This window comes from Falco rusticolus, chromosome 8, assembly GCF_015220075.1.
Source record: "Falco rusticolus isolate bFalRus1 chromosome 8, bFalRus1.pri, whole genome shotgun sequence".
In the NCBI taxonomy this organism is placed as follows: domain Eukaryota; kingdom Metazoa; phylum Chordata; class Aves; order Falconiformes; family Falconidae; genus Falco; species Falco rusticolus.
The window spans coordinates 27,833,170-27,848,975 of record NC_051194.1 but is presented as its reverse complement, the minus strand read 5'-3'; the positions used below and the strand labels follow the sequence as shown (position 1 = coordinate 27,848,975).

The following is a 15,806-nucleotide window of genomic DNA, read 5'->3' as shown; positions in this document are numbered from 1 at the left end:
CATTACTGACAGTAGATCAAAATTTGGGAAAGTTTCACAATTAAGAATGAAATGCAAGCAATAGTCAATAATTAAAAAAACTCAAAATAAAAACTGAAAAGTACCTCCATTTTCCCCTCTGAATCTTATTTGATGAGCAAAGGTTTTAGGAATGAATTCAGAAAATTCAAGGTAGGGTATAAAATTGAGAAAAAACAATTGCTTAAGCTGAAATGTAGTTGAAAGCTGTATCGTAACTTTTTATAACACAGTATCCCCTTGTGATTTCACTGCTAGAGATGATTTACATTCATGTTTAGCAATGCATTTGTCATTGTCAATCCTACTCATGTTTCTTGTGCTGTAACTGATTATCACACAAGCTGGCAAACCTCAATTTCATCCTTCCTCAAATCTCATTTTTCCAAAAAGGTAAAAATTAGTACATGCATCTTATTCTTCCAAAATATTAATTTGATATTGACTAGTGAAGTCACACTAAAACCAAATGTCTTTAAAGAAGGAGCTAGCATATCCTATAAGTAGGCTCTGCTAAAAAAAAAACCAACAAAAAACAAAAATCCCAAACCCAAAGAAAACACTAGATGAAAAATCCCTAACAAAATCCTAGTATCAGTATTTTAGAATGCAAAGGTCAAATTTCAGATTTCTGTATTACATATCATAAATTATATTTTTTTAAGGTTAAGTATACCATAATAAAAAATACAATCCCTGGAAAACCAACTGCGTTGTCTTAGTACTCTGTCACAAACACGTGCAGCCACCACTTCTCTGTCATCCTATGTGTTTCCAGGAATAGACGAAATCAGCTGTATCATCGTCTTTCTCACCTAAGATATGTGTACAAAGGCACTCGCTTTTAAGTGATTTTTTATCTCAGTAGACTGTGACTGAACTATACCTATGATATAATGAAAGCTCTGAACATTAGCTGTCACTACAAATATATATAAGCTGTCACTGCGAAAACATGCAAGTATGAGGGCACTGTAAAATGTTGCGTGAACTCAGAATTTTGCAAGGCAGAGCAGACACATGTCCTGGTTTCAGCTGGGATAGAGTTAATTTTCTTCTTAGTTGGTGCAGTGCTGTGTTTTGGATTTGGTGTGAAAACAATGTCGGTAACGGATCTTTTTAGTTGTTCCTAGGCAATGTTTATACTCAGTCGAGGACGTTTCCCTTCTCGGGCCCTGCCAGGGAGAAGGCTGGAGGGGCACAAGAAATTGGGAGAGGACACAGCCAGGACAGGTGACATGAACTAGCCAGAGGGATATTCATTACCATTGAACATCATGCTGAGTATGTAAGCTGGGGGTAGTTGGTCGGGGCCTGCTGGTCACTGCTCAGGTGTCCCGTCAGTCAGTGGGTGGCCAGCAATTATATTATGCATCACTTGTTTTCTTTTCTCACTTCCCTTTGGATTGCATTCATCTCCCCTTCCCCCTCCTTTTCATTATAGTTGTTCTTACCATTATTATTACTATTATCTTTTTTTCCAATTTTATTTTATTTTAATTATTAAATTGTTCTTATCTCCACTCTTGAGTTTTACATTCCTTCCCAATTCTCTTCCCCATCACTCGGTGTGGGGGACACAGTGACTGAGCGAGCAGCTGTGTGGTACCTAGCTGCTAGCTGGGGTTAAACCACGACAAGGTACAAGAGCATCAGTGGAGAAGGCAGGCCAAAAGGAGAGAAGATGTTAACTAATGTAACTCCTAACCTCTTAACAAAAGATTAGTGATGTCTGTGTGATGAAGTCAAACAGAACTAGCAGAAAAAGGTCTGTTTTTAATATGAAGGCATATATAAACATACACTTAAGCAAAAACTTAAGATCTCCAATGCTGAATTACAGGCAGAATTTGTTTCAAAATGACAGACAATGGAGTATGACAAAATAATTGTATGCTTCAGAAAGCCAATGTCTGTATGTATATAACATAGGTAACTTAAAATTTTATTTCTAAACTGCTCATTTGTAAACCAAATGGGTAACAGAAAAGCTTATAAGAATATCAGTTTAGAAGGAAGGCTGGTCAAAGAGACAATGGGTTAAAAATACAGAGATAACAACATGTTTTCAGGTCACTATTGGTCACAGATTTCTTACTTTCTTTAAACTAACCAAAAAATTCCAAATGACCCCGAAGATACTCAGACACCTTTTAGTACCAGTGGCAGATGTATCCAGTTACTTTTCTGGATGTATTGGCTCTGGCTGAGCCCCATAGCAGCCCTCACAGTGCTCTACTTATACTGGCAGCTAGAAAGGTGGCGATACCCAGCAGGGTTTGAGTGCTGCTGAGCAGTGCTCGCACAGCACCAAGGCTCTCTCAAATATGCCCCCCTGCCCCCACCAGCAGGCTGGGGGTGGGCAAGATCTTGGGAGGGGACATAGCCAGGACAGCTGACCCAAAGTGACCACCGGGATATTCCATACCACATGATGTCTTCTCAGTTCTGAAAGCTAAGAGAAAGGAGGAACGTGGGAGCATTTGTTATTTACATTTGTCTTCCAGAGCCCTGCTTCCTGGGAAGTGGCCGAATATTGTCTGCTGATGCAAAGTAGAGAATAACATCTTTTGTTTTCCTTCACTTCCATGCACATGGCTTTTTCTGTTGCTTCATTAAACTGCCTTTACCTAGACCCACAAGTTATGGGGGTTTTCCATCTTCTCCCCTCCCTGTTCTGCTGAGAAGGTAAATGATAGAGAGGCTTGGTGGGAACCTGGCATCCAGCCAAGGTCAACCCACCACACAGGATCTAATCATTAGGGTTTGTCCTGTTTTTCACATGCATGCAAAACAGAAACCTCCTAATTTCATATGAAATTTGTGAGGCCAAACAAAAATCTGATTCCTATTTATACACTGCAGTGGAAAGGAATGGAGTGTACTCAAGATAGAAATGCCTGTTCTTGCAGGCTGTTAGAGCATCCACTTCTAAAAAGAAGAAACAGACATAGTTGACTTGTATCCTGCAGTGAAGTGGCTGAGGTTTACTGGACAGAAAGAAAACTGTCCCACTCAGCTGTCAAAACCACCTGCTAGGTACTATACATAGGACAAAAAATTCAGTAGAAAAAGTGTCATGACAGGAACAAACTTTTTTTTCTATGAAAGAGGAACTAATGAAACCTGCTCTCCTACAGATTTATGATCAGTTTCTGTAAAACCACCAGTTTCCTGTTCAAGTTCTCCATGATGCCTCCTCTGAAAAACTACATGTACATAATAGATGGCTTTCTATTTTCTGTAAATAATAATAGCTAGTGGTTAACACTGTAACAACCAATCAACTTTAATTTCCTCAAATATAGTTTTAATTACGCAGAATGTTTGAAAACTGGGGGTTGATTTCATTTGCAAGAATAGTATACAATATTTACGATACATACAATAAACTATACATAATACTTACCTGCATGGAAATCTATGCCCACAGCAAATGAAGTTCCAGATACAGGCATTAAAGCATCCATTTTATCATTTGGATCAAGAGGAATCCCTCTGACTCCTTCATGAACAGAATACATAAGAAATGATTCAATACCTATAGGAAAAATAAAATAACCAATTAGAGCACCTTCCTGATTAACAAGACTTGAGGAAGTAACAAGCACTAGACATAGCTCTCCAAAACTGCGCCATAGTTTTCAGCAATGAAAACTCCATCTCTTGAAAAAACATCCATATTATTATGGCGTATTTCTAATTAAATAATAAATGCAGGCTTATAAAGAGAAGGGAAACACTGTCCATTTCAAGCATCACCTTATACTTAGTGTAATTAGGAATAATGAAAATAAAACGAGTAGAAAATGTTTTTGAATTATGAGAAATTTAAGAATATTCTCTATTTACATCTGCAACTCCTGTACATGTTCAGCAAGAGGCAATTTGAAAGAACTTGTGTAGAAAGAGGACTCAAGACTGTAAACTGTCTTTTGAGGCATGGGATTCATCTCACATCATTTAGTCATGAACACTTCCATTACAGAAAACAGACAGAAATACATAGTTTTAGTGAGCAATGCAGTTGCTGCATTTTAAGTGTCTGTTTTCATGTTGGATTAATCACACTCCACGTGCACCTATTTCTATTAGTAGGAAGAAATTCTGCTGCGCAGAGGCTTGTTACGTAGTCATTCCAAGTTCAGATGAATCACACCTAGTTGTTGACAACCAAAATTGAACAATACTTCGTTGCCCTTATCTGTTCATGTATCAGAACATTCTTAAGGTAAAAGGAAATTATGCAGCATATGATACATAACTCATATTATTAAAGAATTTTAACTACCATACAATAATAGTTCCTTTCTCTCCGCCAATTCTGTGAAAATGTATTTCTGTGTAAAAGCCAAGCCAGTAGAAGACATAAGAATGTGGACTAAAAAGTTGCAGGTAGAGAATCACAATATTTTTTTTTTCAAAGGAAGAAGAAATTAGCTAGCAAATAAAAAGAAGAATACTGAACAAGTACATATGTACAGGACAGTGCTTGTCAGTTTTTAATCCATGAATTTCAAGACAGAATAAAAATGTTTTTGACTCACGACCTCTTCTTAATTGAAAGTGAAATTAATCATAAAAAGATGTTACGATCTAGAAAGCAGCATATCTAGACGTAAAGGAGGAATACACTTCAAATAAAAAGCACGCCCAGTTTTAACATTACCCACAAGTGAATGTTACGAAAAATTGTAAAAGTAAAAATACTACTTTAAAATGAATAAAAAAACGTTACGATCATGTTATTGTCACATAGGAAAAGCAGTAAAGAAGTAGAAAAGCCACTTTACGTTGCTTAATGCTGCCTCCATGTATACACTACTATTAACTAGATGAGGTAGCAATCCTTCATAGGAATAAATAACACTAAATATATGAACAGTAAGGCATGTTGACCATAAGGCTGTTTTGTATTATTCGAGCAAAATGTAAGACACTGGGTGTAAGCTATGTTTTGACTTTCTCCTCCTCAAATAGGCAAAAGATTTATATATAAATAATAAATAAATAATACTCAGGTCTTACTTTATATTAAGAGCAATGCAATAGAGATACCCAACCTTACAGATACTGTAGCCTATAATTTAGTTTAAAAATAAGCTCCATGACCTTGAACAATATGTACTGCTCTTGATGATGGCTCAGATGGTCTGATTTTCTGCCTACATTTTAGAAGAAATTAAAAAGTATTTCTCAGTTCCAGAAAGATCTACGCAGAACAAAGAAAGAAATTAAAAGCTAATTTAAATGCTGTCCTAACCACAACAGACATTCACTGTTACGTACTGCTTTGATCAAGCATATTAAGTATAGTTACATCAATTTGAATTAATAAAGTTTATTTACTCATTATGGTCTTCCCATAAAATTGAGTTAGAATAAATCCTGAAATCCATTTTACCTTTGCATGCCATGCGGTTTTTTTGAAGGTTGTAGCCTACTGTACACATACAAGGTCCTGGTGGTTTCTGATGTTGGTAACAAAGCTGGGAGCATCCACCATTGGTTTACTGACAGGAATTGCTACCTATTACATGATAAGAAAAAGAGGCAGAGGAAAAAAAAAAATTGAACAGTGAAATCCTGACTAAAACTGAGTGTTTGCATCATTTTTTTTTAGTATTACCAAACCCAAATTTTTTTCAGATAACTTCTCTGAAAAATTGAGATATGCATCAAATATTTCAGGCTATGCTACTATGCATATTCTTCCATGCTTCACTCTTACAGTATTTATCTGCACGCTCAGAATAGTGGTGTTTTTACTCTATTTTTTAAAATACTCTATTTTCTGAAGAAGAATTTGCTTATTTTAAAGTAAAATCATATGATAAACTGAAAATAGTATGATTAAACTGGAGTAATTATGATGAAATCTTACTGACATTAGCCTAGAAGGTGTACCTCAATCTAGACCATGAGCAAATCACTGATTATATTGTATCCATTCATCAAATGTTTGTATTAACCTCATTATCTTCATGGACCGTTTGTTTTAGTGATATTTAAGATACACTCCAACGTGATCTCACAGATCTATGATCCCTCCTTCTTAATTACAATAATATTTACTTTTAAATAATAGATGAACATTTTTAATGACATTTAAACCACAAATTATACACAGTACAATAAATGCAGCTCAGAAATTTGAAGCTTCATGAAGAAACACCTAAGTCTACTAAGGCATGAGAGGAATGAGCTGATTACAAGTTACCAAGCCCATATGAATCAGAGCACTAGTCACATTTATCTCTGCATTCCTAATTTTGAAGTAGAAAGTATTTTTTCCATCTGAACTCATATATGTTTTCTAACGATCCAACCATACAAATGGAAAAGACAGATGAGGTTTCAAATTCTTAGGTATCCTCAGACAAGCAGACAAACTGTATAGTTAAAAAAATAAAAAATCTAGGACACCAGGTTTGGATACAGTAAAATTTGTAATTGTCCTCACATCATGTCTGCTCTCACGTCACCTTCATTTAATGAAATGCAAGAAGCACACAAAATATGCAAAGATTCATTAAAAAACCCCTGCAAGCGTAAAGCTGAATTCCATCTACAGTGTTTCAGTCTTATATCCCAAACCTCAACATTGTTCTCTGTAAAAATACAGATCACTAAGGTGACGTTTCACGACACACTGAAATTACAGTTAAAGTTCAGTAGTAGAAAAAGAACATTTTCTTTATTTTTTTTATTTTTTTACTTTTGTGCAATGTAAGATGCATATTAGTGCCACAGACACCAGACACTGCTACCATTTGGGTACTCATGAAGCTAACTGTATGTCTCCGTAGTAGGGAGTTCAAGCAGTTTAAAATGATAGAAACAGTACTGAAGGCCTTAATTTTTATTACTTACTGTTCCACCACATTTAAAACTAAGCACCAGGCTGGAGAAGCACCTTTGGTGTTTCCTAGATTAGGTAACATGGCAAGTGTTCCCAGAAGTGCTCAATATGGAACTGAATTAATGTATTCTATGCAAAGACTACTTATTGTATTAAACAATCCCGTGCTCTTTTGGTAACTTCTCCACAAAATGAAATAATTTGTTTCATGTAGATAAAATCCTTAACACTTTCAGCAGATGGAATCAGAAGTAATCTCTCAAATGTTTCCATCTCTGATCTCCAAATTTGTAAAACTGTGTGCATGACCCCATATTACACTTTTTCATATTATCTTAGCTCCCACTTTGTTAACTAAGTTTTAGCAGTATTAGCAATATTCCTGCCTCTTCCTGTTGTCTCACTTTTGATTCATACTGCTGTCACTCTGTCAATTTTGATGAATTAAACTGTCTTAAAACAAATTGATAATGAAAACTACTAATGAATTCTCTCATAATACTAAAAATTTCACTAATTAGAGAGCAAGTGCACACTAACTGATATTTTTTAATTGAAAATTTTAAACTTAGATTCTCTGAAAGAACTTCAAACTTCACAATACTGTAAACTTCAGAGAACACCTGATAAATTAAAATACATCCAGCAGATATGCCAGATCAATTATCCTACTCTATACCGTAATATATTCAATAATAAAATATTTTATAGTATTTTACACTGAATTACAATTAAATAGATGCAGTCTAAGAGCTGGTTAAACATGCTTAAACTTTAACATACCTTGCTGGGCTGCTTTATCATACACTTTCATATGTACAACACCTGAAGTCTTGTTTCGCAGGACAGTTGGGTTTCTTCCATCTTTTTTGCTACAGGTACCAATCTGAGCTAAATTCTGGTCCGCCCACCAAAGCTTTTTATCTGTAAAATTTTCAATTTTCAAAAATTAAGAGGATCATTAAAAAATTATATAGAATTGAAACCCAAGGTGGGGAAAAAGCTTTTGGGTTAATTCTCAGATCAATTTTAGGAAAACTGCTCAAAGATAAAGTCAGTGTCCGTTATTTTAAAACCAGAAATTTGGATTTGTAGATTTCTTCTTAGGTGTAAAAAACTGTATTATGCTCAAGATTAACTGAAAGTTAGAGAACTTTATTCACAGATCATGTACTACTACAACAAAGGGTTTATTCAAACTTTGTTATATTCATTCATTATGTACACAGAGGCAGAAGGAACTCTCGTTCCAGGTTTACATTACTTGTCTGGAGTATTCAAATGAAGAAGCCTGACAATTACCATAAAATAATTAAGAAGTTATGGTCTTAAATAAATTATTGAAATTACCAACTTACATTGATAGCAACTTTTTCATCATAATTTACACAACATTTTAAAATAATAGAAAAAATGAGACATGCTAGTCCATACTAGCATAAAACATCAAAACATCCCTTCATCGATCCACACATGCAGAATACTTGAATTATAGTAGGAATGACTTGTCAAAAATTTATGACAGAATTCTCACTTGATGCCCATCTACAGTACATGCAATGCATTTTTCAAGTGTAGGATTTCAGGTGACTTCAGTCATGAAGATTTCACTTAAATGCAGAGAGATACTAGGACAGGATAGAATAACTGAGTTTGATCATAGTTGCTGTGGACATATTGGTTAATGTGGAATGTAAAATTTAATTAAAAAAGAATAAAGATACAAACATCAGTATCATGTTAAGATAATCTTCACAAGAATTTAAGATAAGAGTATACGACGGCAAGAAGTTTAAAGAAATCTCAAGAAACTGAAAGGTATACATGAGATGTATACTGTACCTCCTTCATTTCACTTACATCACTTCAGGAAATGTTCTTTTTTAAAGCCACATTAACATAATTTAAATGTCAACACTAGGGATTACTTCAGTTTTGTTCAGAATATACAAACACTTACCAGTCTTATCAGTCTGTCATTTTGAGACTTTGACTCATAACCCGCTAGAACTAGTGAAAGCCTCTCCAATTAAAGAGTTTGCAAGTCTTTCATTCATCTAGCGAAAGCTAGTAAGATGCCTCAGTGTTAATGACTTATAAATTTAAGGTAATAATCTTTACTAGTTTTCCTCAATTCAGTATTAGGGTAGTATTCCCACCAAGTTTTGAATATTTCATGTTCATGCCATCACTCCATATTGTATAAATGGGGTATAAAATAAGTCATAGCATTCACAAAGCAGAAAAGAAAAAGCACAGACCACCTATCAGGAAACACAGCAGGAAGAAATGTCGCAAATAGAAGAAAAGAATAGAAATACACAGTTTTGAAAACCTTCCTAGCAGCTGTCATAAAAAATTTAAATTCCATATTGCGAAAGTTTGGGAGACAGAGTAGGTTAAAATGAGGGGATATGAAAAGAACACTAGAGATATTCTTTACCTTCTTGGTATTTCGTTATAATACTACACATATAAAAGGCCACAGTTAATAGCTTTAGTGTAGCTCTGAAGGATGACAATCAAGATCATAGAACTGCTTTCTACCACAGCTATGTCCTGTCAGTGTTTCACTGAAGATGCTGAGCTGATGATGGAAAGCTCTTTTAGTATGGCACTGCTACTTTAACAGCCATACTGTCACGGACTACAGTCAAATGTCCTACATCAGGGGTGCCCCCAGACTGTTCACCCTTATCTCACACCTGAGACTATCACAACTTGAGTATTAGGGTACTGACAGCCAAGATGGTACTTTTGACTTGCCATGTGCCAAGAGAGAAACCCCCCCCCCCAAACTTTAAATTTCACATATGCAGTCACCAGCATTGCCTAGTCAAGGTGGAATAATTTGTTTAACACAAACTAATATATTCTACATATATGTATTCCATGACGTCCATGGCAATGGTTCAGTTCAGAGAAAACTAAAGAATGCACTGAAATAGTGGAAGTGTATTTCTGAAAGGCAAGCAAACTTTTGTCAGATCCAAAAGTATAATAAACATAGTAAGGATGCTTACTGTCTAATTTTAACAGACTAAACACTTGAGAACTTAAACTCACTTCCAAAACAGGGACTCAGCTAACTCATAGCAACTGAACGTTCACAGTGAAGAGCTCCTTACCTAACCAATGCCAAGTCCTTCAGCTGTTTCCCTTATAACATAATCTGTTCATTTTTATCATAATTAATTTCAGCCAGCTTGTTCCCATTATTCATCAATGTCAATGGTTGCTGGAAGCAAAGCAAATCAGTCCTTTCCTGTCTGGGTGAGACTGAAACACAGAGCATACCGAACATACAGAAAACACTTAGGCAACGCTAACTCTTAATGTCATCCTTCAGACATTGCATAAAAGCATTACTTCAGTGGAGAACTTCCTAATGTTTCTAGCTGTAGATAAACAAACGCAATGCAAAGCACTGCCAGCTATTTCTATCGAGCGTAACGGGAACAACAACCACCCATATTCTATTTTTCACAGTAAAAGCACGAGATACTGCTGCTAGCTTTTGATATTTTTTTTTGAACCGTAAGAAAAATCAATGCACAGAGCTAATGCAACCTTTGTCAAAATACAGATTTACTTTCGAAGTGAAACTAAGAACACACATATGCCATCCTTCCCTGATGAACCCAAAAGCCACCCTATACAAAATCTTGTCTGACCGAGCCCTGCATCCTGCAAAAGAGCGGAATGATTGACTAGTCGAATCCCTTCAGTTTGCTGGCAGCCAGATGGCCATGCAGCACATGTGCTGGCCAGCACGTCACTTCATGTGTAGCTCCACAGTGGCAACAGCCTGCATTTTGTTTTGACACAAAAAATATGGGGAATGGAATGGAGAGAAAAGAGAGGAGAAATTTAAGGACTACATGAAGAAAATGGGGTAGCGTGACAGCAGATTGTGGAACTGGGAATGGGTGCAGGCTCCACAAGTGGTTGCATGTACAGACATCTGTTGTGCAGAAGAGCAAGAGAGAAACTGGGGTGAGGTCTTGGGGCGAAAGACATGAGGTACTGCACTGGAGGTACTACGGAAAGAAGGTTATAGAGGAAAGCTGATGGTACCGTGTTATTAAGATTCAGGAGACATGAAAGCAGTCTTTACCACTTACACTTTTGCTGCAACAACTGCTGATTTGAGGCTACTTCCACAGAAAGATGTAAATTAGAATGTCTAGCTTTATATGGAAATTCTACTGACTTTACTCTAGGGAAGAAATTAATTTTCACATGTCAACATAATTGCTTGTAATGATAAACCACATTTTTCATTAAAAGCAAATTACAATCAATAACTATGAAATCTTGAAAAAAAAAACCAAAACCAAAACCAAAAGCAGACTTTACCTCCCAATTCATCAGAATATAATTATTAAACAGCTTTGACAGCAAACAAACTTTAGTAAACTAATGGCCAAAAGCTGACACAGGAACCATAGTCAGTCTTCTGATTTCAAGTCCTTAACACATTAGCCCTCACAATCTCGAGTATGCACAGACGTATGAGGTGGCATGAATGTTCTTGGTTGCCAAGTTAACAGAGTCCATAATACGTTTCACGGTGTCTGTTTCACATTTTCTTTGAATGCCAGAAACCCCTGCCTGAGTCTTTACTCCGGTCACAAGCCTTAAGCAGTATGATGACCTCCTTCCAGCTCACTGGGGGCTATCGTTTCTCTTGAATTAGTCAAGTCATTCAGCTTAGTGACTGTCTTAACACTCTGTAGCTAACCATTTCAGAAAGGAAGTTACGGAGTCTTATGTTCTGGATTTAAAATTATAATTCTGAGGATCCACAACTACTATTTTTCCTATATTCCTACCTCAAGAAGCTTAAGCTATTTTGTCAGGAAAATTTAATTAATGAAATAAAATGCAGTTCTGGTACTAGCCTTCTAGGAAGCCTCTGTAAAGAAAGAAGCTTTCAGTGGCCCATTTCTGTTATATTCTCTGAGTTAACAATATGGTATGAACTCAAGTGCAAGCAACTCCCCCATCTGCTCTCAGCCTTTTGGAAAAGTAACTATTTTAAACAAACTGAACTAGCTAACATTTTAATACCATATTACCTCAGACCTAGATTTGACCAACAGTCTCAAAGGCAACACAACATAGTTTTTGCGTGAGTGTTAAGTGCAACCATGAAAGGGAAAACAACAGAAAAAGGAAAATAGCAGTCATCTGAATTCAACTCTATCTTCTGTTTGTCACATACATTTTTAAACCAGAAAAATGTAAATGGCAGTATATGGACAGTACGACATGCTTAGGTTACTAACAAACTACTGCTTTCCAGTGACATTCACTCATGACTACATTTAAAGTATTAATTACTGTGAAATACAATCTTGCAGCAATGTTCTACATGAAGAAAAAGTACTAACACCCCTCTTTTTTTTCCTCCAAATACTTCTGTATCTTTTACACATCCTAAATGAAATAATCAAGTGGAGCAAGTCTGTATAATTGTGAGTTTTACATCATCAGCATTTTCATTTTAGACAGAAATAATTATTACTGTGGATGAACCAACAGTAAAACCATAGACTGAGAAAACTTCTAAATTTCAGGAACACTGCATTTCCAGCAAATATTGTGTATTAACTTCATTTTAACTTCATTTCCTTTTCAGTTAGATGAGGTATTGCCTATACTGCAGGTTTGATACTTTATAGAGCCAGACAGTTGAGTTTTCCATGATGAAAACTGTAGATCTGAAAAATCATTTCCATTGCATTAACTGTAAAAAGTTACTGCACGAAAGAAAACAAACTCTGAAAGTATCAAGGAAAAAAAGCATTTACTGAGCAGTCTTCACAGGTATATGATAGGACAACCACCTACAGAAGACAAATATTCTGAATATGAAGACTTAGAGACATAAATGGAACTCTCAAGGGAAACCTAGGTAAAAACATAAAGGAAATCTACCATCTTATGCATGCAAAAATACTAGAATTGACTGAAAGAGAAGGTCACCCTGTGATATCAATCTGTTAAATGAGTAGTAGCTTACATCTGATGGTTCTTTCATCAGACAACCCTTAGAACAAGGAGTTCCTGTGCTCAGCTTTGGTGTTGTGATTACAGTAAAACAGATATTCTTATCTCACATGAGAGTGACTATGCGATATAAACCATAAGGGAAATCATGGGAATGTGACTTTTTTTTTTTTTTTTCTGTGAGATTATGACCCACAATAATGAATTACCTATCCTAGAAGTTTAGGCTAACATTTTCAATTAAATGACTGTATGTGAAGAAGTGATTACAGCCTTCAAATTCTCTATTTGAAGGATATAAAATCAAATTAAGGACATTTATCCTCAGATCTGAATGGCCCATTAAATAATTTTTGTAATGACTGCTGTCTTACACATGGAATACAAGAACTTACTGATTTACACATCCATACCCATCCATAAAATGGCTTTGGTTTTGTTTTTGTTTTTTTGGGGTTTGGATTTTTCTGTTGGTTGGTTGGTTACAAAACCCCCAAATAACCAAGCAACCAACTTTGCATATTCTTTTACAATGAGATGAAGGCATGCCATTTACTTTATCAAAAAGTTAAATTACTAATAATTTTCTACACCATTTTATTAATTTCTCCCTTTTTGTATTAGTATGGAGCCAAACCATTTCTACTTCACTACGTTCCATCATGTACCTCTTTTGCTTACTAAGCTATTAAATGAGACTTGAAGCTTTCATATACAGTTAACAGTATCTAGCCAATTTCCTTCAGTGGTGTTGGAGATGTCAAATCACAGAGTTCTTCTCCCTTCATGACAGAAAAAACAAAAATCATTACAGCATAAACTCATTACTAATCCTTGAAGTATTTGAGTGTGAACACAGAGGCTGAGTAGTCTCCTACATCGCCTGTACTGTTAAAAAGGGTAAATCACAACAAATCACAAGTGAATACTCAAAATACACTTCAAAATTATTCTTTTATCTTCCTCTTCCATCCTTGCTAGCATGACAACTATATTAACACATCATTAAAAATATAACTTATAAAATCTTACTGAACTAGTATTTATTCTTTTACATGGAGGCTTTATATGGTGCACTTCAAGTTTTAGAAAGACGTATGGATAGAGTATAGGGAGTTAAATGAGGAAGTTCAAGAAAATCCTGACATTTCTGATATATTAACAAAAAACAAACAAAACCAAACACAAAAGGAAACCAAAAAAACCAACCCACAAATCCTGAAGTGCAATCTTGAGGTTAAACACTTCCGACTACCTGCCCAAAAAACAACAAACTGGTCACAGCTGACCAGTTATGCCCCAAGACCTAAACAATACAGGTTTTAATTCTTCATAAACTGCTAGATGGCCAATATATGCCACAACAGTGTCTCATAAAAAAAAACAAAACACAAAACCAAAAAACCCCCCAAAAATAAAAAAACAGCTATATGTTATACACCTATTTTTGAGCAAAATTCTAAGTAGAATTTTGGACTATTTCTCTCTGTGCTACTAATATATTCTTGCAGCAGGTAACTCATATGATTTCTAGTATCAGGATGACTTATTTCCATATTAATTTTAAAATACAGCATATGATTTCACAAAACCAGTTTACTTTAGCATAAAGACAACTTGCTTTCACAAACCACGGAAGAATTTGAAACCTTTAAATATCAAATGGAAGTTAAATGATTTAGTTGCTTGATGATGCTAACAAGAGTGTTATTCAGTCACTAATTACAATCTTGTTGCTGAACCTGGGTTATAATATAGATTAAAATTGTTGTATTTATCCATTCTGTTGGGTAATTAGCATTAAGTGCAGCAACATATTGGAGAACAGCAATTTGAAATGCCAAAAATTGCTACACTAGCATTGTGGACAGTCCTTTGGAGATTTGAAGCGGCACTCTGAATGCAAATTTTGATGGGCCATTAGTTTTCATTAATGGTGGTTTGAGTATTTATGGAAGACAACTATGTACTGTACTTAAAACTGGGCAAATTGCCTAGATATATTTCATATATTAATGCTAATGTAATGAATGGTGTTATGGCAATTAGAAGACTGATGACTTGGAAAATTAAGGTGTATGTATCTGAAGTTTCCTGATCTAAGCAGCCCCTCTCACTTTGCAATTATGTCCAGCAAAGTCACATCTCCCACCATTTGAGTTACTAGAAATGCATTTTGGTGTCATATTTGAAACTTTATTTAGGATAAACCCAAAATCAAATAACCAATATATCATTTAACTACATGATTGAAGTAAAATGGTGGCATGAAGATATTTTGGTAATATGAACACACATTTTCTGTCTGAAATGAAATATTGTAATTGTTTCTGTCTGGTTTGATTGTTTAATAGCAGAATTTCATGGCTGTATTATATAAAGTTTGTGTTCAAATACATTGTTCTAATATGTATGCTTCCACTGAAGAGCTATGACACATGTCTGATTTCATTGTATTGCTGGTTGAAAATTATTTTACATGATTTTCAACAGAACTAGCACTTATAGGTAGACTCATTCACTACATGACGTTACTTTATTTTATACTAGTAAACAACAACTAGAAAAAGGCTACTACTTAGTATCATGAAATATTTTCTTTTATGTTTTTAAAAGTAATTTTAAACAACAAATTACATTCTCATTATAAAATCTACACACCTTAAATCATATTCCTATTCTGTAACTAAATGAGCTGAACTTTGTGGTTTTGGGTAAACTGTATTTCTGTGAGGCTCTGCTACAAAATCCAACAAAACTGCTGACAAAAGCCTTCAGTAACTTTTTCTTCCCAGCTAAAAAATTACAGTAACTAATCAATACTTTTCTAGCAATGCTGCTTATGGTTCAGAGCACTGTATCATTCAAGAAAGAATACAGTAGTTTGGAAATTCATCAGATATTGCTCCAA

General features: G+C 35.1%; 1 protein-coding gene across 1 annotated transcript in view; it reads right to left on the bottom strand.

The window, feature by feature from the left end:
* Positions 1–15,806, bottom strand: part of LRP1B (LDL receptor related protein 1B) — a 379,972-nt gene that overhangs the window by 192,901 nt on the left and 171,265 nt on the right. The window contains 3 exon segments of the mRNA XM_037398644.1: positions 3,428–3,559; positions 5,423–5,548; positions 7,664–7,804. Coding sequence (XP_037254541.1) covers positions 3,428–3,559; positions 5,423–5,548; positions 7,664–7,804 — 399 coding nt within the window.